The sequence below is a fragment of the Anomalospiza imberbis genome, chromosome Z (genome assembly GCF_031753505.1).
Source record: "Anomalospiza imberbis isolate Cuckoo-Finch-1a 21T00152 chromosome Z, ASM3175350v1, whole genome shotgun sequence".
Classification (NCBI taxonomy): Eukaryota; Metazoa; Chordata; class Aves; order Passeriformes; family Viduidae; genus Anomalospiza; species Anomalospiza imberbis.
The window spans coordinates 67,665,820-67,692,926 of record NC_089721.1 but is presented as its reverse complement, the minus strand read 5'-3'; the positions used below and the strand labels follow the sequence as shown (position 1 = coordinate 67,692,926).

The window sequence follows — 27,107 nt, the reverse complement described above, 5'->3', positions numbered from 1 at the left end:
CCTGAGGTTCCTGCTAGTTAGGCTGTAAAGGATAAGTATCTTGTAAACAGTAATGTTAAATTGTGACCTTTCTCCTCAACTGGAAGTTTAAAACAATAGAGAAAGGGCTAGGTTCTGATAGGCAGAGATCTCATAGCTTCAAAACTTTGGGAAATCAGTAATTTTTCAACCTAGAACTGTTTCAAAGCAACTTGAATATAGAGAAGCCACTCTGACATAGAGGTATCTTTTGCTTTGAGCTTTTTATACCATTTGCTTATGTACTTTGGATATGCTCACTTCAAAGTCAGGGAGTTTTTATTCCTGAATATGTCATTTAACAATACTATGAATACAGATGGAAATTATTTTCTTACACTCCAAGTGCTGTGTAACTACAGGGTTTATTTCACCTATTTCTACATCTCCTCTTTTTTGATCATCTGTGCTAATCTTCTACAAAGCACATTCAAAATATGATACAAATGTCAATTAAGTGCTTGGAATATTCATATTATCAAATTGCAAGGCTGCAGGTGACCATAAAAAGTCAAAATGTTTCCACTAAAAGCAACAGCCTCAATCTCCCTTACACTTTTGGATCAAAGAGGCCTTGCCTTTTGAAACATATGGCCTCAGCTCTGAAAAAGTTCACTGTAATTTTCTAATATGAAGCATTAAGGAAAAAAACCTACCATTTCCTTGAATTTTAACATTAAATTCTGTGCTTGGGCAAATGGAATTGGTTGCTTTAATCAGCATTAAAGTATCATTTCCAAAACATTGAAGAGGTGCAGGAGATGAACTAATACTTACAATGCTTTCACAGATCCTTGTTTCAACATACAAACATTATGTGGCAAGCATAGTCACAATAAAAATTGTAGCTCTTCCACTGCCTCACTAAAGGAGTTCCTAAAGTCCTAAATGAGTTCCAAAGTCCTAATTTCTCCTTTCTCTTTGCATCCTCATCTGAAAAAATTGTAATAACATTTCTGTAATTCAGACAAGTGGTGTAAAGATTACTCAGTAAGACATTTGCTTAGGACTCAAAAAATATCAAGCACTAGGTATTATAAATTATGTGCTAATTTATCTTAAGCTGCAGTAAAGCCTGAGTCAAGTGATTTTCAAGAAATCCCCATTGTGAGCTTCTGTAGTTAATTTTCAATAAGGTTATCTATGTAAGAGCTTTATGTAATAAAGAATCACTCATAGCTTAGCATCTTCTTTTTAAACTATTGCTTGTTAGCTCTGCTAAATATGTCACAGATTACTAACTGCATGTCAAGTCACTATACTGCATGTCCCTATACTTAGAAAAAACTTTAGAAGATCTACAAGAACTGTCTATTGTTACTTCTTGATCTTCATGATTTGGTTGAGAAAACTTGTGCAGAACTCCCTGCAGTTAAGGGCCATGACAAGAATCCATTCAGAAATTGACTGAGGAAATGATCCTTCCCTAGAGTGCCTGCCCAGCAAACACTGAGCAGGTAACTATGTCCCTCCTCATTAAGACAAAATTTAAGCATGTGATTGACTTGTAGAATGTGCTTCTACGAGTTAAATGCTGTCTTAGTAAAGGACTATAAACACATATAATTTGTTGTTATTCCTTATACATGTTATTTGGATTCACCTCAATCAAACCACACAAAGTTCTATGTCTGTTACCTAGTCATGACTGGCTTCATGTCACTGGCCACTCTAAGGTCCACCCCTCTGCATTAGGCCATTATTGTACAATATATACAGAAGTATCTAAAAAGCATCCCCTTCCTTTCCAAGCCCTCGTGATATGTGCTTGATTAGGATTTTCCCCCTAGTTTTCATTCAGTGATCTTGTGTAAATGCTTTTCTGCATGCTGTCCAGAAAGTGCACAATGCTGTCTTGTGAGAGATTTCTGATTTCATAGATGTGGAATAAATACTCCATCTTTTCTGTCTTGCAGCATAAAGCTCTTCCATGGCCAAACCAGCTAGTGCTTAGGTGCTTTGGGAAGAAGTCTGGGCATTGTATTTCCTAAAACTGTGGTTACGAAAAGATTCCCTGCAATGAAACAGATTCATAAATAGAGTTGGCAAATGAAAAACAATCAAAGAAATACCAGTCTTGTGAAAAGGAGCTCTGCTGAAACTTGCTATGTGTTGGCAGGTCAGAGTTGTCATTTCTTCTTCTCCCACCCCAAACTGGACACAGTGACTTTGTGAAGAAGCATATAGTCATAATCAAAGTACATTAGACTGTGTCAGTCATGTGATTAAAAAGGATTATGTTTTCTGTAGTGAAAGGATGGCTTCATGCTGTCTAACACCACATGGTACCATACATGTTCTATCTCCTTTCTGGCTTCAAAGGTTGAAAAATCACAAGATGTTTCCAGTAAATTTGTTAGGGTGAGAGGGAAGTCTTATCTAACAATGCATTGAAATTACATAAATCCTCTACCCCCAGAATGCAGAGATTTAAAAACACAGCTAACACTACAATCATCTCTAGTGGAAGTCAGCAGATTTCTTTAATCAGTATTGGAGTTGGCAGTGTATATTCTGGCTTGGTTTTAGCTCCAGTAAAACTCCCTTTCTTCCTTGCAAAAAATGACATATTTTTGTATAGCCACAACAGATAACCTCCCCTAACTATACCTTATGCTATGGGCTTTCACTACAGGTTTGTACAGCTCTGGGATCTTCCTCTCAATCATGGGTCTAAGGTTCTCCTTCAGTTTCATGTAGTTTCTTTTGAGCTCCTGATGATATTCCCGCTGATCAGCAGTAATAAGGTGCTTGTTTTTCTCCACTGCTTCACCACACCTAGACAAAATGAAAGAAAAAAAGACATGACATACATAATCTACTTCTGTTAAACTCCCTCGTTTTGTGTTAGGTAATTTAAATGGACAAGAATCCAGTTCTTTTAGTCTAGGCATTCCTCTGGTAACTTGTCAAGACTAAAGTGATAATGAACTAATAAGAAAGTTCTGTTTTTTTCAAGTACATAAATTGAGATGATATTTTAAAGAAATTAGGAAAGCATGAGTGAACCAATAAAAAGCAAATTTAGTGACTGCAGAATACTGAGCTAGCTGCCTACTTACTGTATAAAAAGAAAAATTGGCAATAGCAATACTTAGAAGCTGTATCTTCTGTATAAGACTTATTTTTATTTGACTCTATTTAACTTATCCTTTAGCAAGGAGGATAGTCTGGACTGAGGAGATGAGTATCATTGTATGTGAATATTCTTGTTGAGATTTACAAATGTATTTAAAGCAAAGGACACACGTCTGCCACTACCACTGTGTCTGCTTGACAGATGGAGTTTTCTTATGAACAGCTTTCTAAGTAAGAATGTAATTTTATTAAAAATCAAATCAAGGCAATAGTCTGATGTTTGATTTCTATAAGATGTCAGAAGACAAAACAAATGGAAGATCTTAATTTCTACATTATTAGTTTAGAGTGTTAACGTTTCTTCCCTTTGAGAATGCAGTGCCGACCTAGGCATTAATGTGAAGCAGAAATAACAAGTGTGGTCCAAGTGTTCAAAGTGTGAGATGCCAGGATTCATCATGCTAACTTGCATAGGTAATTACTCAGTTATATTATCATTGCAGTATTGCTAATATTGAATGTATTGATGTAATTCCGCATTTCAAATTTGTTTTACTGACCTCATTATAAACTCTTTGAAGCACAACCTCAGCTTGTTGTGATGTCGATAAAGTTTGGGGTCTGCTGGAATTTCAGCCAGGAACACTTGCGCTACCTCTAGTGGTCCCTTATAGAAATAACACAGGAAAATGTGAAACCCACCTGCTTAGACTGAAAACGGAACACACATTTGTTTAAAGCTGTTTGTTATTTCATGAGTGCAATTACGAAAGAAAAAAAAACTATGCACAGTTACCATAACAGGATGGATTTTAGCTCCCTTTCTCCCACAGTACTTCCTTTGGCAAGCAGAAATTTTGCCCATCATATCTTATCCTCTCCTGTTATAATTCGTCCTCCAGTTCCACAACAAAGGGAACAAATTCCACTCAGCAGAGAGGAGCCCAGTACTGAAAAAAGGTCACTCTTTGCAAAGCTTACAACATTTCATCATAGATGCATTGGTTGGAAACAGAGTATTTCGGCTTTCAGAAAAAAACCCCAAATTCTGTGAAACTGTGCATAGCACCAAGTTGCTCAGCCATGGTTTCATCATTCCATTTTAATTTTTTTTAAATTACCTGGACTTTTTTTTTTGTGTGTATGTTTATGTTATACATATTGCATCTCAGCTTTACTTTGGGGCACTCAGGACTTGACTTCATGTATTGACTTAATTTCCATGAAACTGAGTTTGTGGTGGTTCCACAGGAAAATTGTTATTATTATTCCCATTCCCCAAGGATAAATCTGGAATTAACAAAATGGCTGAGATAGCTAGCATGTTAGAAATGAAAAATCCTTGGATGCATTCACAAGATTTCTATGAGTTTCTGCTCCTACAGCCAGGACAGCGCTTCCCATGAACACTTTCACCAAAAGCATAGCTAATGAACAGTATACAGTGACTAAATATCAAGGGATGAAGTTTAAATACACACAGTGACTAAATGTGTCTGACTAGATGTACTTCTTCCAGTGCAAGAAATCGGAGTGCAAAAAAGAATGCATAGTGAGAAAAGTACACTTCATCTGGCTTATTTGGATCCCTTACCTGATTTACAGTGGCTCCAACTGAGCCCTGCAAAACCATCTGGAGCATTTTGGCATCTGGTGGTTCTTGGTTGGTGGCTGCAGTTAGTTCCTGTGTTTTTTTACGCATATCTTCAATAGCAACTTCAATTGGTGTTAAAATAAACTAAAGTGAAAGGGAGGAAAAAATGGTTCATTACCTGAATCATGCATGCAGTTGACCTACTCTAAATATGACAATATCACTATCATTGTCCTATTTCAGAAGCAGTAGTTGTGAAACCCAGGAACACTGTTCAATCTAACTTGGTAGATGGTCATCTTGGTAGACGGTGCAACTGATCCAAAGGTCTTAGATGTCTTATCATTTGCAGAAATAGGTGTGAATCAGACCTTCTGTTGTCATAAATTCATTCTTATTCTAAGTTACTTCATGCCTGAAATGGTGTTGTAATTTCTAACTATAAAGCTTCTCCGTCTCTAAACCAGCCCTAAGCCCAATCTAATTCTCTGACTGTACTCTTATCCTACATCTGCTTTACCAGCTAGAAGTATAGCTACAGAGCTCCACATATCCTCCTACACAGCATTAGAGCTAGGAGGTTAAAAGAAGAATGTACATTGGCTATTGTCTTTTCTTCACAGTATATCTCTATCTTGCCTTGTCTGTCCCTTCTGTGATAGTCCAGTTTACAAGAGCAATGTCTGAGAAATTCAGCATTCTTTTTTTCTGTCAAGCATAAATTTGGAAATCTTCCCATCCAGTGATTCATTCAGTCCTTGAGAAATTAGATCTCTCTTCAAAATCCAATTACCTCTTCTCTTTGGATGACATTGATTCTAGTTTTGATGTAGGGGAAAGCATGCATTGTGGTTAGGATGGTGTTCCTCTTGTATTGCTCACTAAGTTCTCCTCTGGGACGCCCATCCATAGTGAAAGGCGTAGTGTACATGAACCGACAGATGTTGAAGTTTTTTTCAAAGTGGGTGACTCTGTCCTTCATCTCATACTCATCAAAATAGGGCTCCACAAAAGTTATTTGTATGTATGCCTAAGAAAAGAGGGAAGAACCATTACAGTACTTTACAACCCAAGGAATGTAAAAGGAATGGCGCATGTGAAGTACACCATAGTACACATTGCCTAAGGATGTGTAGGCAATGGATGGTCTGGAAAAACACAGAGCTGATAATCTTTCAGAGGTCATTTTCTTATTCAGAGCTAACAAAATTTGCATCTAGGAGGTCACAGTTTAACCCTGGGGATCAGAACCTGGGCAGGGATCAGAGATCAGAACTTTTAATTTCTATACTCTGTGACAAGCTACCTCGCTAAGCCTGTCACAGAGGTTTTAATACCCCTGGGCACAGAGACACCAAGTTGGGTGGTTTCTTTTAGTGTCTTAATGTTTGAGCATAAGAGTTGCAAAGGGGACCTTCTCTACTCATTGCTCTTGTGAGACAAGGCACTCAACCCTCTCAGTAGTACTTTCCCTACCTTATTGGGATCCAGCTTTCTTTTGTCTACAGGAGCAGAGTCCTTAATCACTTCCACAGCATCCTCCCCAAAGCACTGGCCATAAAATCCCTAGAAAAGAAAAAGAATTATTCCAGAATTTTAGTCCTTAATGCAATGCTAATGCAATTCTAGGAGAAAGGAGTGACAACCATGACAATTTCTGGGCTTTGTACAGTCAGTATACTGTTCCACAAACCACAGCTGGCCAGGGTAAGGGATCTTCTGACAAAGATCACTGTGAATTGCTCAGACAATCACAGAACTTGAAGTTAAACAACCAGAAGGGAACACAGTGATTCTATAAAAAAGCTGAAAAGATACCAAAGCAAATATCTGGCATGCTCAAAATCACTCAATGTTTTACAGGCCTGCTTGAAAGAGACACAGCCTCAAAAGAATGGCTCCCTTACATAATTATGCTTTAAAAAGGGATACTGTGAAAAGGAAATACTATGGAAACACTAAGAAAATACTAAGGAAACACTAAGGAAATAATCTATGGCACAAATCAGTCTGTTACTGATTTTTTTTTATATAGCAATGATAATATCAGGATTTTGTGGGTTAATTGAAAAGTATAATATACCATTTGAGGTCCTATTAACATAATGTTTTTCCTTACCTCTAATCTGTGAGAAATCTCTGGGAGTTTTGTAATTGCAGGCTCCTTATAAACAAATTCCTGTTCATCCAAGTCCCCAAATTTTGATCCATAGAAACCAACACGGAAGTAAGTTCCAAACATTCGTTTTTGACCCTAATTCATAAAAAGAAGAGGAAATTTACAACTGCTTTATGTGGATATTGTAGTATTTGGGTGCCTTTTTCCCCCCCAATTGATGTATAAGAAAATCCACTAGTCCTACATTTTCCCCATTTCAAAGCCACTTCTATATGTCATCAGTGCTGATGGATTAGAAGCACAGGAGAGAAAGCATACAACTAAGGGGACATTTGATTGCAATCTAGTTTAAAATTTAAGCTGATCACGAAGGAAGTTGCACAAAACAAAATAGCTTATTATTTCTAAATTCCTTTGAATACATGTAACAAAATTAAAATTTTGCAAATTTACAATGAAAATTGATACGAATTTGAAGCTGACTAAGCTCAGCAATAAGGTTCTTCTGAAGAAAGTGAAGGGACGGTATGAGTGCTGACAATTCAGATGGGTTTTCATATTTACGAAATATGTTTTATAAATATAAACACTCTTCTGTTTTACAACCACAAACACTAACCAATCACACAATTAAGTTATTTTTGTTAAACAGATGTGGCCAGGTGGACACAGATATGGTTGGCTATACCCATTTTATATTCATTTTTGCTTTTTTTTGTATGGAGAGCCTTTTTACACTGTAAGCTATGTAGGTAGACCCAAACAGATGGAAGCTTTTATGTGAAAAAAGGAAATGGAACTATTTCAAATTCTGGTGGGTTGATCATGGCAGGATGCCAGGTACCCACCAAAGCCACAGTATTATCCCTCCCTGCAACTGGACAGGAGAGCGATAATGAATGGTTCATGAGCTGACATAAGGATTGGGAGTGATCACAAATTAGTTACCATCATGGACAAAACACACTTTACTTGGGAAAATGAATTGAATTTATTACCAATCAAACTCAGAACAGGATAATAAGAAGTAAAACAAATTTTAAAAGCATCTTACCCCCTTTCTCCTTAGGCTCTACATCTTCTCTCCCAGTGGCACAGGGAGAAGGGAAATGGGGGTTATGGTCAATTCATCACATGTTGCTTCTCCCACTGCTCATGGAGAGGAATCCTTCTCCTCCTCCAGCCTGTGGTTCCTCCCTGCTCTAGTGTGAGCTTCACATGGGGTCACAGCCTTCTTTCAGGCATCCACCTGCTCTGGCATGGGCTGCAGGTGGATCTCTGCTCCTCTGTGGATCTCCATGGGCTTCAGGGCCTCAGTTGTCTCACCCTGGTCTGCACCATGGGCTGCAGGGGAATCTCTCTGTGGCACCCGTATCATCTCCTGCCCCTCCTTCTCCACTGACCTTAGTGTCTGCAGAGCTGTTGCTCTCATATATTTTCCACTTGTCTCTCCTCTGAGCACAATTACATCTGGTCAGTAACTTTTTTCCCTTTTAAAATATATTATCCCAGAGGTGTTGCCACTGTCACTGATGGTCTCAGCCTTGGCCAGCCCTGGCCAGCAGCTGGCATTGGCTCTGTTGGACATGGGTAAAGTTTCTAGCAGCTTCTCATTGACATTATTTAACCCTCCCCCTCCACTATCAAACCCTGGCCACACAAACCCAATATAGACATGAACAGTTTTATTAACAGCAGTCTCAAATAGTGCAACCCAGCAATGTGTCTTGCTAGCAGTGCCTTGCCTCAAAAGTACCTTATTAATAATGCTGTCAAAGGCCTTCTGTAGCTTGCTGTGTGTCAAGGTAAGCTTTCTGAAGTCTCGATGTGCTTCCAGTATGGGGATGACAATTTTGTACACTTCATTCACAGTTTCATACAAACCTCCCTTAGAATTAAAAAAAAAAAAAAAGAGGAAGGAACTAAGTGAGTTTTCATGCACTCTGAAAAGAAACTATATTTCTATCAATGGAGAAAAGGGTATTTATAGGACTCATCTGTTAATCTGCTATGTCGCTTGTTTTGGTGTTCTGAAAACTAGTAATAGTAAATGGGCCATTCTGAACAGCAAACAATGAACTGGATGTAATTTGGATCTCTGATCTGTTCGGCTCTTGAGCTCAAATTCCTGTGTAAAGCCCTGGTTTCTGCCTCAGGGCTACAAGAACTAGAAATGCAGGTTAGCAGCAGGAAATGAATTTGTTTGTCATGTATGGTTCAGGGCAACCAGAGCTGTGTCTGGACAAAGGGACCCAAGTGATATCTTTAGAGATGCTAAATCACAAGTCCTTATATAGTAAGTGGAGATTATGAGGATCTTGGTTGTATGTGTTATAAAAGTATAGGAGTAACTCTCACATGCCTCCTAAAATATATACTTTATGCAAGATCTTTTTCTTAAATGTACTATCTCATCATAATAGCAACTGAAAATCTTGGTTCCTGTCTGAGACAATCACTTTCTGTTGGTGTTGCCAGTGGTCTGCACAGTAGAGGTGGGTATGTGACTGAGCTGGGCTGAAAAAGCCCAGGTTAATCAATCCGACTGAGGCAGTATTTGGACAGACAAAAATGTGTCCTTTTGTTATTTGGACTGTGGCAGGTCTGTGATGCCTGGTTTAGGAGTACTACATTGTTTCCTCATGTGCAGGAAAGGAAGCTGTGGATCTGGCTTAGGTAGCCCACTATCCATTCCCTCCTGGTGGTTCCGGTCCTCACTCACCGTGCTGAAGAGCTCTGCAGCTTGTTCCAGCAGGCCTACCAGTCCACTTTCTGAAAAATACCTCCCAGAACATATGCCATCTTCGTCTGGAGACAAAACATCATCTGAAACAGCAGATTCCTCCAGCACATTGGATGAAATGTTCTAAAATACATCAAAGCACACAAATAAAAAAACCTAAATCAACAGTACTTCACAAAGATTGAGGAAGAAATTGTTTCAACATATTTACATGATGGGAAGAGGAATTAGTTTTTTCAGGTGCAACCAGGAGACACATAGTTACATTCTTTTTTAGAAGTGAAAGTAACATCATAAATCTCCATAGATGGCAGATCAGGAGTTTCACTGTAAGAATCATGAGCTTTCTTTCTAGCCTCAGGTTTAAAATGCAGATTCCTGTAGGTGTCAAACTAGCTCTTCTCTGGTGGCTGGATTTCCATGGAGCTTGCAGTGAGCTCAATTCCCAATACTACTAGGGTCACAAGCAATGTGCCCTTCCTAGTGCTGGCACTTAGGGGTGGGAAATTCCAAACTGCACTCCAGACCTCCTGCCACCTACTTGAATAAATTGAACTTTCAGGTTTTTATCCACCTTTTCTAAGCAGAGGAGAAGTAGGACACAGACAATGTCATACTAAAAACCACAATAATTGATTGCTTCTTCTTGGTTCATCCTCTGCCATACTACACTTCACACCTGCAGAATTTACTGAGTTTCTTGTTAATGTTATGGATCCCACTGTGCATTTAAATAAAACTAGATGAAGTCATTCTCTTGAGAATCTAGACCTTTAAATAACATGTTTACAGTTCTTTAGGACTTCTTTGAATATATGACACTGGGTGGCATCAACATAAAAAATTTTATAATATATAGAAATATGTATAAAATAACAGCAAAATATGTATACATATTGTATGGGACCGGCATATGTAACTTTCAGCAGCAGCACAAAGGCTAAGCTTCGATTTTCTATTAATTAAAAGGAGTTAAATTAGTGGCATAGTATCTCATTTCAGCAGAAACTGGCAATGACAATCTGTCTGAGTGCAGGATGGATGCCAGCTGGCTAGCTAGCTGAGTCCTTAAAGGCATCTTTATAAAATAGCAGAGACACTGAGGGCTGTTACTATTGATCAGACTTCAGATATAGAATTGGCATCACACACCACTAGCAGCATTGGGCTTTCCCCTCTGGGTTTTATGGATGTATTTATTTCTCCATGGGTGAAATTTACTCCAACCTTGCTGCCATCACACTGCCTAGTCTGCACATCATGTCAGCACCACTGGAAGGGTGAGCACCGCCTCAGAATAGCATTCACAGGAGTTAAGAATACATCTGAATTTTGGCCAGAGGAAGAACTACAGCACATTTAGCACACCTATGCCACTTTTTACCGACCAGTGTCATTGAAGAGAGTGACTTCAACCAGACTTAGGTTCACTGGCTCATATCTGCAGAAACTCACAAGCCATGCAGATTAATTTCAAGTTTTCCTTTTCTGTAACAGCAGCCATTAAGGACTGTTTTCATGTGACTCTGGTGGCTTTAATTTTTTTTTTATTATTTTTTATTTTCCTTTAGCAAATAGAAGAGAGTCTAGAGAAGTGATTTATATACAAAAGTAACGAGAAAGTCTTGGACACAAATTATTCCTTCTCCACCTTTATGCCTCTAATAACTAATGTCAGGAATGTACTTCCATGTTTTACAGTCCATGCACTCTAAGAGGAGAGAGTCTGCATGACATACTCCTGGGGCTTGCATGATCTTCTGCAAAATGGACATGCCTCACCCAACTTAAGCCTTTATCTACCTTTCATATTGAAGAATTTTACATATCCCTTATATAATAAAGGCAATACATAAATCACCATGTATTTTATCAGCAATTATATTGAATTTCACAAGCCTAGTTTTCATTAAGGAAAATAAGTACTTCTGTGAACTTAAAAAAACCCTCTGATCCCCAGCCCTTATCACCATGTTAAATAAGGCCAGGGTGGCCTGCAACCTAGATGCCCAAACAGCCCAGGCAAATTAGGCTGCTGCTGAGCCATGTACCTCAGCAGGTAGACACACACACTAAGTACTTGTCTGTGTTAATACAAAGTGGTTTTAAAGTAAGTCCCTATGCACTTCATAATCTCACTAATTCTTCTTTACAGTTTGTAAAGGGGATTTAGTGTAAATATGAATTAAGCTCAAAGGGAATCCCACTGAAAGTGGCCCCACTCTGATTTTGAGTGATAGTTTTGATTGCATATAGTGAAACATTTTGTCTGGTACAATATGAGGAAAAGTATTACTCTACTGACAATCAGTTTTCTGGATGCTAACAGACTCACTGCAGAAGATCAAAATCAGAACTGACTTGATCCTTTGCTGATTCATTTTATTCATCTGTAAAAAGGAGGTAATACTTCTACTCATCCAGAGTAATATTTTTATTCACATTATTATCACCCTCAATTCCACAACTAAATGCATATCACCAATATTAGTTGATCTCATATCTGAGCCAAATGAAGAAATGATCACAGAAAGAGTCAGGGAGTGAGACCTGTAACTACATGTAAAGCTGAGCCAGTCTGCATAGTGTTTCCCTCTTTTAACAAAGTCATCTGAATAAGATCTCCACAGGTGCCATAAAACATAAGCCTGTTTGTAATAAATGGAAAACCTTTTGTTGAAAGCCTATGTAAAAATGCAAAGGGTTATTATAGTTAATTACTGTTATTGAGTAAACTGAAATTCAAAATTGTCCTGTCAGATAAAGAGTTGTGTAATTGGGACCTTGTCATTAGGGCATTTTATTACCTCTCTCCTATGGGACAACTATTAAAAAAAAAATGTATTTACACAAGCATATTGATGAGAGAAATTGATTTGCTGCTTTTATACTCCTAAGTTTTCGCTTGCCTTCTGCCTTGCACAATAGACTTCAATTTTCCAACATAAATGAAAACATATCCATTTATAGCAACCTGCATAATCTAGGAGCAATGGAGGGAGGAATTGCATTAGGGTCAAGTGTGTGAGCTTACAAGCACTCAAGGCAGCCTGGGAGCAGGATGACATTGGGGAGGAAATGCAGATTTCACTCATATCCAAATGATGATAGTATCCAACAAGTAGAGAGAAAAGAAGGGTAAATAATAGTAATGCATGGAAGTTAGAAGTTTGAAGGTATACAAAATTGATAAAGAATGCAAAATGGCAGAAGTATAAATCCATGGCCATAAGTTTAGCCATTAAGAGCATATACAGCTACTTTGATATTAAAGAAAATTAAGAGTAAACATTTGTCCATAACCTAATTGCTGAAGTGTAATTGCAAATAGTAATGCCCAACAAACTAAATTCAATGCAAAATGCCAAGTGGCTCAATCACATTCACATTTACTGTTTTGAAGGGAAAAACCCCAGGTGGTATGGTTTTATTAAGCGATGATGAATGCACCAAATATTAGTGTTAGGTATTTCAAACTCACTTTGACAATAAAATGTGCTCCACAACAGATCAAAAAAGCTAAGCAAACGAGTATTCAAGCAGTGAATCCTGAGCTGCCATTTGTTTTAGAAAACTGGGGAGGTTCCAGAAGATGAAATATGCTTTGGGGATCGTCTACTTTAAAGTGTACAAGATGAGCAGATGGTGGTAGGTTTATCAGACTACACCAGGACAAAATGGTGGAAATTCTGATAAGAAATTACTAAGGAAAATCTTAAAAGTATTGTACTTAACCTGAATCAACACCAGATATGCAAGCCTGATAGTTTCTAAAGAAAGAGATTACAGTCTAATAAAGGTAACATTGTCTAAACAGTAGATGTCTATATAACATCTAAGGTGATCCTACAAAATATTCCACTAATTAATTGAAATTATTTATAATTTACTTTAATCATTGCAGCCAACAATTCACTGGTTTCAGAGTCATGACATAAGAGAAATTATCAATACATGGCAATAAATTAAAGGTTAGACCATTTTTATTTTTAATAATGTGGAGAAAAGCACTAAAATAATTGAATTTGCATATGAAGTCAGTTCAGGTAACTGCATAATCTGATAAACTAAGTGTATATATATCTGCATTTTAAAAAGTTTAACCACAAGGACTTATGCTTTCAACTATGTAATGTAGAAAAGTAAGATGAAAAACTAAACCCAAGAAAATTTTTGGGAAAAGATCAGTTTATTGCTGAGTAAAGAGCTCAACAATGCCAAAAGAATCAGTGAAGTCTTCAGAGAGACTGTGAGAGAATGTGACAGCTACAGCTCATGCTGAAAGAACTTATGGGATATTTTTACTTGACTTGGATATACTGGATTGACTGCAGTGATTGTATTATTCATCAATCAAAAGGGTTTGGTTAGTCACTTGAGGGCAGTCAAAGGATTGGAGAACACGCCTGAAAGAGCTGAGCAGCTCCAATTATCTAGATTATGAGAAAGAAGTTTGAAAGATGCATCTGTCACAGTTGGTAAGTAACAGCCCTAGAAAAAGCATGTGAAAATAGAGGGGTTCTACTTAGCAAATGAGAGATTTCATTATCAAACTGCTGGAAATAGAAGCTGGAGACTGCCATCGTAACATCAGCCCCATACATGCACCTCTGCTTTGCTTAGCACAAGAACAAACACACTAGAGCTGCCTTACGCCGTCAAAGCCTTTTACCTGAAAACTGATGCTGCCCACAGGGAGATAGTTCCAATCCTCAAGCATGCTTAGGTACTCTGATACCAGTGCTGCAGCATGGACCAGGCACATGGCTGCTTCTGTGTAGCACTTCCTCTTGGTGTGCTTCTCTGCCATGTTCTGCAGCCAAGTCAGCCTCAAGTCCGGCGATGTCTGGTATCGTTTTGCAATTCTGAACACAGGCCAGAAAACAGGTGTGAATGATCACTTCTCAAATAACAAAAATACCTTTTTAATTCTTCCCCTGGGATGAATGGAAGAAGACATCTCTGTCTTTATTCTCTATGATTCATTAAACAGAAAGCAAAAGAAATTGTTAGGCAGGGGTGGGAAGGAGATAGAGAGGCTATGAGGAAAGTAAAACTGCTGCATCCAAGGCTCCTCAATGTTCCTGACTCTTATCCTTGCCCAAGTCTATGTCCACCTCCCAGAGGCTGAACTGCAATGTGCTTACTGCTGCAGCCTGGGCCTCCTGCTAAAGACCAGCTCTGCTAAAGAGGAAATGTGCACAGATAGTTTGTTACAGCTTGTCCCTGAAATGCATAGTTCAGCTCACCTCACTGTAGAATTTTCTCAGTAGCAATTCTAAATGGATTCACCTGTACATGAGGTCCATCAGCATCTCAGGATCTTCCTGAAATTCCCTCATTTTCACCGTGTCTGACAGGATACCATTCAGATTACACAGTAGCTCCTCTACCTGAAGCAATGCAAAGATCAATGTGCAATGTGTTTATTTTTTCCTTCTGGAAAAACAACAGCATTTGCACAAGATGATGTTACTCTTCTTAAGCCTCTTTTACCCAAGGAAATGTCAGGATGTTTTCTTCAGTTCTATGTAATGCAGCAACGGCTGCTAACATAGCAAATCTTACGCACACACATTTTAATTGATCAAAATGAGCTGAAATCCTTTGATCTATTTATCTCTGAATGAAAAAAAAAACAAATGTGCTAATGGAGTTCAGCTTTAGTTGATCTTACATCGGAAACCAGATGTTTTTGTAAGTCTTCAGCACAGCCTGAGTTACTCTAAGAATTTTAACAAAATGTTTGACAGTTGTCTGACATGTTTCTCATTATTGCTGCTGACACCTTACAAGTTGGCAAACAGAGAGAAGTTTCCCAGGTGCCACTTGTCTGAAAACATAATGAATCAAATTCCATTTTGGGAAAATCTTAGAGGGCATAGTTCCCGCTGGGGTCTAGGACAAAGCTGAACTCAAAACCAAGAGATGATTCTCCTGTAATGTGATTTCATGGAAAATTCTTTAGAGTTTATTTTATAGAATAATATCCACTTCTTCCCCACTTACTGTTGTGCTAGACATAAACTCATGTAATAATCTCTTATTTTCATTGCTTTGAAGGACCAAGATCTAGAACTTGCTTCAAGCATGGTCCTATGTGAAAGGTCCCGATAAAAGCCACAGATGCCATAAAAGATTTAACCTGAATGGGAAATGGTGTTGCCTGCATATCTGTATCTTCCTCTGCATAGGCCAGGATGGTTCGCAAGGATCGTCGAAGGAATTCCTCATTAAATTCAGGTGATTTTCCAACCAGAGAAGCTAGCGACATGGTCACCTGCATCTTCACTCTTGAAAAATTCTTCCGGAAGAAAAAAACAAAAGCATGAAAGAATGATGGCTGAACTGCAGTTCACATGTCTACCTCCTCTATGAAAGTGATTCTCCTGTCCATACTGAGTGCAGTAGACTCACCGCTCACAAAAGTGGCCTCTGGTGCATCAAACCTAATCATGTTTTACCCACTTAAGCCAAAGATCCCTAATTCTGACATGTCTGTACTTTGGTGCTACAATATTCCTTGGAATACGCATGCTTGCTTGAGACAGGAGAAAGCCAGAAACACCCCTTTCCTCCTTTGCACAGGCCAGTGGGTGTGTGGATCAGACCACACACTGAAACAGATGAGGAAGAATGACTGGAAAAACATTCTGGAAACAAAATTGGGAGGCAAAAGGCCTCTGGGAGCTTCAACTGGGGATGCTTTACACCCTGATGATCACGGTGTGGCTGCAGTATATTTTCCTTCTGCAGAGCTTAAACTTTTTACATATCCACGACTTTTAAAGTAATAACTACTGAAGAAAATTCTGTGCAAGATCAGATGATATCCAAAATGCTAATGCATATGCTTTTGTGCTAGAACATTTTTAATCTACATGCATAATGTATGTATTTGGCTCCACATGTGTGGCAAAAATAAGAGCCTAGTTCTAAGACCAAGGTGCTGGCGAAGAATTCCCATTAATACAAGTATACAGGAGTTCTACTGAGGTTGCAATTGTATTAGCATAGAACTAGACTGAGTCATTCTGACACAGGAATGAAAGAAAAAAGCCTGAAGGGTATTGCTTATGCATTGTATAGACTTTACTGTCACAGGCCTAATGCTGCTCTGTTTGAAGCTGCATTTTTAGATATTGCAGGACAATATTGAGTCATGTTTCCTGAATCAAAGCGATGAACAATAATTAAAGCTACTTTCCCCCTGCACTTCTAGCAATTCTCTTGGCTCAAATGTGTGAAACAGCAGACCAGGTGACTGCACATGCATTCTACTTGCTGTTGCAACTTCAGTCTTTGTTTCTATTGATCACAAAAAAAGGTGGCACAAAATACACTGCTGTTCTCAAAATCTTACACTGGTAGAGCTGAAGCTGTATCTCATGAGGAGATAAAGAGTTGCACAGGCTTGAGTGCGTGTAATATCTATGCTGCTGCTGCAGTGATGGAGAACTCTTTGACACAGGTCAGCACACTGTTCAACCTCCTCTTCAAACAGCAAATCTCCAAACTAAGGGAAAGAGAAGAAAACATTTATTACTCTTATTTCTAGCCATTAAAACATAATTATCTTAGTGCACAAAAGTCACAGGATTCACAAAAAGTCCAAAGTGTTCAAAAACTACATTTTATACTTCTTTTTATAATGATTTCTGATTCCTGTGAAGCTGCAGATTCCATTTTTAAGATTTTCTACAAGAAAGAAGATTTTCTACAAAGAAGGGTTCGAAAAGAAGGGTTTGTGTTCTGGAAAAAAGAGAAAGAGACAGAATAAACTCAGAGTATGATCGCTCCAGGAGTTTTTGCAAACATCAAATATTGCAAAATTCTTAGAAGTATGGAGATTTGCTATTTTCAGAATACATAATGATTGATGAAGCATCCAAATACTTCCTTAAGTATATTAAGAGCAATTTTTAGCTCTTTGCACCAACGCCCTACCCTTCCCCAGGCTTCCATTATCTTCTTCCTCCTATGATGTGTGACAAAACTTCCACTGCCAAGCTTTCATAGCAGACCCTCCTTTACAGTGTCTTCACAATACACATAGCAGGCAATAAATACAGGGGGCAGGATGTCTATCCAAAGAAACTCTCAGCAGAGACAGCACAGATGCACCAGTACCATATTTACATACACAGGACTGATAAAGGTGTCTGAGTGAATGCAAGATATTGTTTCCAATTTGCAGACCAATTTCCCAATTCTAGCCTTTCTTCAGTCCATCCCCTCACTGTTTTGTGTCTAATTTATATTACAAGCCTGCTGGCACAGGGTTTTATCACTTTTATTTGTAAAATAACATATATATGCTTACAGTGTAATAGGAATAATTGGACTGATTGCTTCATGAAACACAGAACAGAGTCAGCTTAACTACAAGATCTATTTCAATAACAATTGCTTCACAAAATTCATTACTCTAATTGGAAGTTAGCTTTTAAAGATAAAGTAAAATGAAAACATAATTATTAGTTTCATAACTATTCCAATATCTACCCTGTAATTAGGCTTTGTCAGCCAATCTGCATTTAAGAGCACACAAGCATTAACTGGACAGGAGTATCCTGTTTCTTATTCGTATTTTAGAATAGTTTAGGGAAAATAAACATTTCATGGATTCTTCCTTAGTGGAGCTGCTCTTTTTTGTAGGAGAATTAATCTTAAAAAGATTTTAGAGTCCTTATGAAGCACCCAATCCCTTATGACCTCTATTACAAAAAAAAAAAAAAATAAACAAAACAACTTTGGGTTAATTTCTGTCCTCATATATGCTTTATATGGTTTGAAGTTTGCAAGTGGTTTTTCTTTTTGGTTTTTTTTTTTTTTTTTTTTTTTTTTTTTTTTTTTTTTTTTTGGTGTGTGTGTGGGGGGGTTATTTTTTTTTCTTTATTGTTTTTTTTCTGACCTGGAGTTTTTTTATTGGTAATACAGAAGTGGAAGAGAGATGAGGATTTGGCTTAGATTTCAGGCAGAACAAAGATGAAAACTATCAATTTCTTAGAATCTACTTAGAATTTTGAAACCCATCTTAGAAATAGAAACATAGAATGATGCCCTCAATGTCTCATGAGTTTTGATTTCTCTGCTGCCCATCTGACTGGAACCTAGTCTTGCTGATATAACAACTTAAATTTGACTCTATGGAATTCTTGTGCAGTTCTTGGCATTAAGATTCCTAATTAAAATCAGAATGTATTTGAAATAAAGTGTGTGGAATTGCTTACCATTTTATTAGTAAATCTTTTATGTTTAAGAGTAGACTGCTAAACCCACAGGATTATTCAGATTTAATTATTCCATCTTGTGTGGTCAGTGAAATAACCTTACAACATATGTAGAAATCCTGTAACAACCCTAGAGATAGTAATTTGTACTTACATATGCAAAATATGCTTAATAAAAGTCAAAGAAAAGTGGTAAGTGAATGGAAACAGCTCTGCTCTACAAATGCTGTTCTATTAATTTGATTGGAAGCATGAAAACAAAAGTATATCAAGAACATACCTTGGCAATGAGTGCTCTGAGTGTGGCAAAGCAATGAGTCAGATAAGTTGTGCTCTGATCATAGCCAAGAGAATTTACCAGGACCTTCAAAACTCCTCCCAAGAGATTATCTCTGCATTCTGCTGCAAAGCTCGCCTACATAGTAGGGAGAAAAACAATAACTGTATGAGGTAATTCAGCAATGAACTGGCACACAGGAAACTGAAGTTCTACTCTTCAGCCCATGAGACATCCAGTAATTCGGAATTTGCAATTTCTTAATTTTTAACATCTGCTTTGGAGACATTTCAAAACACATTGACAGAGGGGGAACAGTCCCAAATATTTTCCAAGTTCTGAAGATTCTCCAATGCACTTTTAAGCTCAGTGAGTTCCTGCAGTGATTTTTTGAAGCTCCACTTCTGTTTTTTCCAATTCTTCATGTATACTTTGGGTTAGGAACTGATCCTGTGGTGGGCAAGCACCATTCCTTCCCTTGCATCCTTGATATCCTGAGCATCTAGACTAAACAGACATACTGGTATGTTCTGATCAAACCCACAACCAAAACAGTGGGGAGACTAGGTGCTATGAGTGGTGTAATGTAAAAGTAATGTCCAGTACAACAAAAGCCTAGCAGAAAAATGCTTTTCTACTAACAAGTTTTCAAGCATGAAGTTTTCTCCTCCCTATGATTTTTTTTCTAGTCAAGACTATATAAGTTTACAGAAGATCTCAAAATATTTTGCACTGTCTAAGAAACAAAAGGAAAAAATAATCTTGCTTCCACTGGCTTCTGAGGAAGCAGGGATTGGTACTAAGCCAACTGTACTATTTTTCACCTGAATGATGTTCTCTTGCATATCAAGAATGATCAGGTTAGCTTCAGTTGCCAGATTTCCGCTGATCAGAGCTTCTTGGTCTAGCTCAGCTTTCGTCCTGCAAAAGGAGTTCTAATTAAAGCAAGCAGAGAGTATCCCAAGAGTTTGATGACCTGCTGCTTAAACAAAGCCAGAATACAAATGCACACTATTCTGAATGATCCTATGAGAGCAGACAATGACAATAGTGCTCAGAAGTGTTTCTTAAAAACTATGGAGTGAAATTAGGAAAGCTGCTATCGTAGAAGAGCAGTCACAAAGGGGATTCTGAAAACTAGGCCTCTAGACAGTTTAGATAGATGCTTTTCTTCCTTAATAGTCATCTGCATAATGGCTACTTAATATAATGTTCAGTTGTTCAGTAATATATGCTGTAATTTCTGAATGCATTGCCTGTAGCAGGACACAAAACTCCAAAATGGAGTAATTGATAACTGATCTGACAATTTCATTAAAAGAAGTAAAAACAGTAAACTAGACCAAAGTGGAAATTTCTTCAGTGCCATAGAAGCATTGTTTAGTGTAGTCAATTTAAAATGTTGATTCCTGAGACTGCTGACAACAAAAGACAACAGGTCCATGCAGCAGTGTCCCAGGCTATTTAAGAGGACTGAAATATTGATAAAAGACAGGAGGTAGTGGTAAGGCAACACATGATACCTTCTTAGCTGAGACTTAAGAACAAGGTCTGGAACACAGTCCCTCTGCAGCTGAATAAGAATAGGAGCAGCTACTAATGAAACCGCATTTTCACACATCCATGCCAGAAACACAAAGAGGCATTTTTTTTTCCTAAGCTGCTCAAAAAAGTGCTGTTACCTGGCTAAAGGCTGCTTTCTAGAGCTTGAGATTAAAGATCCTTTGACTTTGGCCCAAGCTCCCAAGGTGCAATTCTGTGGCTGGAGCAACACCCTTATAATCACACTTCTGAGTGACTTCAAAATACATAGCTGCTTTGCTACATTAATTTACCCAAAATAAAACCAGAGGAGCAAAGAGCCATCCTTTAGTGCACAAACAGATAATTCTGAGGAGGGCTAAGAAACGGAAATCAGGGAAGTCATATGGTTAATAACTACAATGACTCAAAGAAACAAAAACCAGAAGGGACTGCAAAAACTTTAGCGCTATAATAAGGGCAGAAATCACAGTAAGAGTAAGAACTGAACAAATTTAGTGAACTTTACAGGTGTTTGGACTATTTCCAGCAACCACTAAGCTTTGATCCACATGCTGACTGGATTTTCTCTGGCATGACACATATCTTATAAATGCTGCTACAATCCCAAAGCATTATCTTCCCTGACTCCTGCTAACAGAGCTTCTCAATATTAATATAGCATATAAAACCCAGATAGCTGATTTAATGTGACAATATATATAACACAGTACCACAGTACTGTATGTACTGAGGAGCCAGGAGCAACATCAAAATAAATGTAGCAAGCCTCTGAGGTGTATTTGATACAACTCTACCACTAACTCATGTTTGCCACACTGTTAATAAGAAGCAAGAAACGTGTAGATAGATATTTAAAATTCTCCTTCTAGTAGTTGTGACTTTTTCATTGAGTTACAGCAACAGTTGGATATTTCTGCTACAGAAATATTTTCTTTTTCTTTCTCTTTGACAAAAGAGAGAAAGGATTGAAACAACTCATTTTGTAATAAAACATCATGGGAGCAAGAACAACACATAAAAACCCTAAGCAGCTTGGTTCTAATAAAATCAATATGCATTAATTAAACTACTTACTTATCTTGTCTCTCATTTGCCTGCCGCCACTGCGTCTGCTCCTTTCTCCAGCGCAAATTTTCATTTACCCCTGCTGATCTGTCATTCCCTAAGAGTGCAACATATGTCAGAGATTAAAACAAAAGGAGACACTTGAAGTCTGACAGCTCGCCAAAAGAACGAGATATATTTCTGTAGCATTCTATCAGAACTAAAACCGTTCAACTTACAGGTTCAGGGCTCTAGTGAAAGACTCATCACTTTTTTTTACTTCGGATTTTAAAGCATTAACTTACTTAATATCTACAAAAACCTACAAAAACCGACCCACAGATTTTCCATTTATTAAATGAAGCAACATTTTTTGCTATGAACGATTTGTTTTTAGTGATAGTTTTGATACCATTTCTTGGCTCTTGATTAGATACTAACATAACTTTTTAGAGTATCTTGAAACTTCTTTCTTGCCTTCATATTCTTCACATGAGAGGAACTCAGTCCTAGCTACACCTTGGACAGTTGAAACCTAATGATATTTTCATCTATGCAAAACCAAGAATGGTCTGCAAAGGAATGGACTGTGGGTGAAAAGGGGGTGAGATGGATGAGGATGAAAATGGATAGTGTGCACAAACCCAACAAACTCATTTATGTCTATAGACACTTGAGGTCCTCTCAAAAGGCATGGGGGGCAATGATAAGAAGTACCAGCTGGTATTCTGCAGCGCTTCATCATTTCTCCTCTCGCTCCCTCTCCTCTCAGTAAAGCCTCTTCTAATCGAGCTTTCACATCGCGTGACTTCTGGAGTGCTTGGGTGCTAACTTTATCTGAGCTTTGCTTGCCCTGGAAGTAAAGTTAAAGCAATCATTACCAATGCCTCCATTTTTGATCATGAGACCAAATTACATCTCCAGAATAAGATACAACAGGAGAGACCTGTAGAGGGGGCAGAAAGCAATGAATATGATTGATTTATACATAAAGTCTAATAAATGTTGCAAATGAGGAAAGAGGTACAATGTGTACTGCTACTAGAAACTAAAGATGTTGTTCAGATGTAAAGTTCAGATGTAGTTCAGATCTGTAGTTCAGAGGTAAAGATGTAGCTAAAGATGTAGTTCAGTTCTACTGAGAAAGAAATTGAAGTTCAGAGAGAAGTTTATTTGGTCCACTTCAGACAGATCCTCCCAGAAAGAGAAGTACTGACATCAAGTCCCTGCTCATAACTAAAGTGTCATCCTTAGCATCCTGTCCAGTACTTACAGGAGCTGTCAGTATAATTCCCACCGAAAATAGCCCCCAAATACCCAGGTAAAGAAAATAAATAAACTACTTATGTTACCTTCATAGAACTTCCTCAAAAGTTTTGGCAGCATTGTGCTTGAAGGCTATTGTCAGTTATTTTATCTGAAGTAATTTGTGTAGATTAGGTAAGTGCTAATTTAACCATTGTCAATAACAGATGTCCCCTGGACAGCTGGAATTTAAGGAAGAAAATTGATCCAAACCAGGACAGCAAAACAATGCCTTGCTTCACTTACCTTATACTCAAAGCATGAAACACAAATGAAGAGGAGGTCTAAAATCCTGTTCAGCTGCATGGATGGAAGGTCTGCAATCCATTTCTGTATTAGGTTCTGATCAGCATTTTTCATAATCCAGAGGAAACAGATCAAAATGTTGCGAGTAGTATCAGGACCTAATGTGGCACTCTGTCTGTAGGGCTAGGAACACATAAAGTAAATATCAATTGAATGAAGAAAAAGGAGAGGAAGGTCATTTGGGTGAAGTAATCTTATTTAAATATCATTGGAATCGAATCTCAGGACTGGACTTCAGTAAATTTAACATCTTCCAGGTGATAGTTATTGTAATTTTGACTGTACATGTAATTAGTGAAAGGACCAGTTGAATGCAAGTGAAAGACTGAGAGAAGCACCAGTTTGCTACATGCTTGTATAATAGTTTCCTTACAAAAATGTAGGGAAAAGATTCTGTAACCATTTGCTTCCCCTCTGCCATGTAGTTGTGTCAGCCCAATTGCATAGTAGATTAAAAAAAAAAAGATCATACATAGAGAAAAAGAAGCATCTGAATGCTACATCCATGGATTCAGGTAAGACTGAAATAGTGGGGCTGCCATAGTGGCATTTGCTGATCTGGGCAGGAGTCTAGATTTGGTGTGGAAATGAAAATAGGCATGTGAGAGAAAAAAGTGAATAATGTATATTAAAACAGCAAATAACTAGAACAGAACAGGAGAAGATGACACAAGGACTATGAGAGGTTGCAAGAATGCTATTTCTCATTACTGTAGCTATTAGTGGCAAAAAAGGATAAAAAAAGGAAGATGAAAACAGATAGAAGAAAGGAGATTGGCAGAGAAGTGAACATACCAGTGATACCAGAGGTATACCAGAGTTGCTGATGTTGAACTGACTCCCTGCAATGGCAAGGGCCACATTTTGGTTGATTGCACCCGAGGACTCTTGTTCTTCTTCTGGGTTTCCTGTGCGTCCCTTTCCGCTGCGGATATCTGAAACTAAAATTGAAATATCCCATTGGAACTTCAGGGGCAATCCAGTTGCTTCTGCTCACATGTCACAGTTTTCCATCAGTCTGTAACTGAGCAAAACAATTGGCACTTCCATCCCTGAGGCTGTTTTTATGGCTGATGTACCAAGCAGTGAAAGAGGCACAGCATCAGCAAGAGAAATTGCAGCCATCTGCAAAGACTGCCAAATGATTCAAATACATAAAATACATAAAAGGTGGTAGCAAACATGAGATTACCTCTGAAGTTCAAAGCCAAGCCAGTACTTTGTAAGACTTGGAACCATCCAGTTCTAGTTAATTTCAGTCAAGAGGATAAGCACAGAAACTAGACATGGATTTGATAATATTCAACAAAGTATGCAAGTCTGCTAAGAGCTGACAGATCAGTGTTGTCTGCTGACTTAAAGACAAGTTTTATTTCAGGCAGGTATCTGCTTCTAACTGCTGGTTCTTGACATCACTTTCAGGAAATGAAGTTATTTATATCTAAGTTTTGTAAAAATCTTGTCTGATTCTGAGCATCCATTTTGTGTTTTGCAAGTTCTGTTCTTCAGAGAAGCTGAGTGATCAGCTGGACCCCATGTGTTCAGAATGTGATCACAGCCTCTTGTGACAGATTCTCAAAGGAAGACACTCTAAACCTAGGCATATTGGTATACCTGGGCTTCTTCATAATAACTCTTTTCATCTATGGTATAAGGATAATACTTAGATTAAAATAATGGTGTGAGATCTAATTAGCCAATGTATAGTAAATGCTTTCACCTTACCCAATTGAAAGTGATAAACAACTAGTAAGTTCATACTAGAAAGTTTTTTGTTAAGACATTTAAATGTGAAATATTTTCAGAACCAGTGACAAAAATACACTCCTCAAAGTTCATACCTTTAATTAATTTTGGTATCATGTTAATAGCAGCAAAAAAGCAATAGAAAAATAGAATACAGTCTAATTTCTATAATTGTGGTGTAACATGATGTCAGTATCACTATCAATATTTTCACTACTGTTGAATGTATCTAGAGCTAAATATTTCTTGCAGAACTTGCAGGCTTTATTTGGAAGGTCAGAAAACTTATACCAAGAGATATTCAGGAGCACTTACAGATGTATCTCTGGTCTATCACTTCCTCATGAAGTGAAGACACTGAAGTTTTTCCTGTTTGTAAAAATCCAGTTTATTTCTAAGTAAAGAAATATTCTACATTACTAGATTAATCTCTTATGTTTGAGAAATTATTTAGACAAGTCCCTATTAGAAGTTGAAAAATTCAAAAGTAAAAAGGTCTTACTTGTAAAATCATGGAGTTGCGGTAGTGAATCCAAAATGATACCAACCAAAGGGAGGTAAAGAGCTGCAATTTTGATCTTCACCTCCTTTTTGGAGCAACGTGGGTCTAGGTCATGGGAACTCAACAGGCTAAGGATAGCACTGACGGCTTTTCTTTGCACCTTGCCAATCCTGTTAACACAGAAACTATCCATGAGTTCCATTCATGGATCATGCACAAATCACTTATAAATCAAAGATTTAATAAATAGAAAGGAGGTGAACGAAACAAATAATAAATGCCAGTATGCACTTGATAATCTCTTTCACTCTGAGCAGAGATTCCCGTTCCCTGCAAAAGACAGCTGTCTTAAATCTCCAAGACACTCTACCACAATCAAAGAGCACCCAAGTCTTTCAAACTTCCCATAAAAATTCATTGTGGTAAAGGGAGATGCTTAAGGAACAGCATCAAACTCTGGCCAAAGTTTAGCTAAACACTTAAATTCAGACAAAGACAGAGGTGCTTTAGAGGGAAGGGCAATGGAAATTTTGTGTTCTCGATTTTTGTATTCAGCCAACACTACCACCACAAATAACATATTTTTATTAACTGAGAGAAACATACTGCATCTAAAATCATGACTGGGTCATTGCTCTGTTAGAGTGACTCACTGAAAAGCATGGGGGAAGCAGGACTATCCTGGAGTCAAACTGTGGCCTTGCCAAGAATAACAGTGTGACCTAATCCCATTCTAAAACCTGCAAATTAGGATACGCACCCCTCGCTGTCTGCATCCAGTGCTGCTGCCAATTCAGTGAAAAGTAAACCAGTCAGGAAGTGCTGCTGACGGTATTCAGCTGAGAGGTCAAACATACCAGTGATTTTCTGGTCCTGGTAACTAGAGCAGGAGCTGGAGTTCTGCAGAAATATATTAGAAGTGTTAAAGAATGATCACTGAAACCAATGTTTCTTAAAGGGATCACAGTCACAGTCAATGTAACAAACTCTGTAGAAAATCTCTACCAGAGGAAAACTACAGACTTTGAAATAAGGTTGGGCATTTTGGAGGAAGACATCTGTGTATGAAAATAAAAGCTCTTTAGGATACAATTTCATGCTTTCCATTCTGTGCAAGCAACTCATTTTACACTTTTTGAGACATAAAATTCCTACCCTGTATTCATTATTTTGGACAGGACACAAAGTCAGAATTTTCAGCATTCTCGCTCTTATTGTTGCAGAGCAGCCATTAGCTACCACAGAGCAAGCAAGTGCCTCTACATTAAGAGGGACCTAGGTGTCAGAAGCTGTTCACTGTGTGTTCTTCAGTCTCCATGATGTCTAGTATGGAAGTTAGGTCAGGAAAGACATGTGAACCACGTTTCCTTTTGCCCTCGAAATCTTTGGCTGAGCTTGCTGGCAGCTTGCATAATTTAAGCCAGCCTTCAAACTGCTCTAACTTATGGCTATAACTGATATGCAGCCAGCCCAGGAATAGAAAGTTGTTGCTATATATGTACTGTGAACTTCTTAGCTTCTGCAATCATAGGTGTGTGCCACAGGTCACCTGGAATGCTCTTGTCCCTTGCTCAGGTGAGCATAAGTCTTAGACTCT

The 27,107-nt window shown here is 38.0% G+C and overlaps 1 protein-coding gene across 3 annotated transcripts in view; it reads right to left on the bottom strand.

Moving 5' to 3' along the window:
- Positions 1 to 452: 452 nt before the first annotated feature.
- The window catches only part of DOCK8 (dedicator of cytokinesis 8), an 87,963-nt gene continuing 61,308 nt past the window's right edge, over positions 453 to 27,107 (bottom strand). For 2 of the 3 annotated variants that reach the window (XM_068177417.1, XM_068177418.1), the window contains 21 exons: positions 26,271 to 26,410; positions 25,511 to 25,680; positions 24,058 to 24,203; positions 23,203 to 23,385; positions 22,369 to 22,504; positions 21,682 to 21,769; positions 19,887 to 19,983; positions 19,066 to 19,200; positions 16,916 to 17,068; positions 15,698 to 15,856; positions 14,845 to 14,945; positions 14,225 to 14,417; positions 9,532 to 9,675; positions 8,566 to 8,697; positions 6,810 to 6,944; positions 6,167 to 6,256; positions 5,484 to 5,720; positions 4,691 to 4,834; positions 3,657 to 3,763; positions 2,629 to 2,796; positions 453 to 2,032 (listed from right to left, as the gene is read on the bottom strand). In XM_068177417.1, the coding sequence (XP_068033518.1) occupies positions 1,969 to 2,032; positions 2,629 to 2,796; positions 3,657 to 3,763; positions 4,691 to 4,834; positions 5,484 to 5,720; positions 6,167 to 6,256; positions 6,810 to 6,944; positions 8,566 to 8,697; positions 9,532 to 9,675; positions 14,225 to 14,417; positions 14,845 to 14,945; positions 15,698 to 15,856; positions 16,916 to 17,068; positions 19,066 to 19,200; positions 19,887 to 19,983; positions 21,682 to 21,769; positions 22,369 to 22,504; positions 23,203 to 23,385; positions 24,058 to 24,203; positions 25,511 to 25,680; positions 26,271 to 26,410 (2,922 nt within the window). In that variant the 3' untranslated portion in view covers positions 453 to 1,968. Of the gene's footprint in view, positions 2,033 to 2,628; positions 2,797 to 3,656; positions 3,764 to 4,690; positions 4,835 to 5,483; positions 5,721 to 6,166; positions 6,257 to 6,809; positions 6,945 to 8,565; positions 8,698 to 9,531; positions 9,676 to 13,829; positions 14,161 to 14,192; positions 14,418 to 14,844; positions 14,946 to 15,697; positions 15,857 to 16,915; positions 17,069 to 19,065; positions 19,201 to 19,886; positions 19,984 to 21,681; positions 21,770 to 22,368; positions 22,505 to 23,202; positions 23,386 to 24,057; positions 24,204 to 25,510; positions 25,681 to 26,270; positions 26,411 to 27,107 lie in introns of those variants that run through there. The other variant, XM_068177419.1, reaches the window with a different exon arrangement.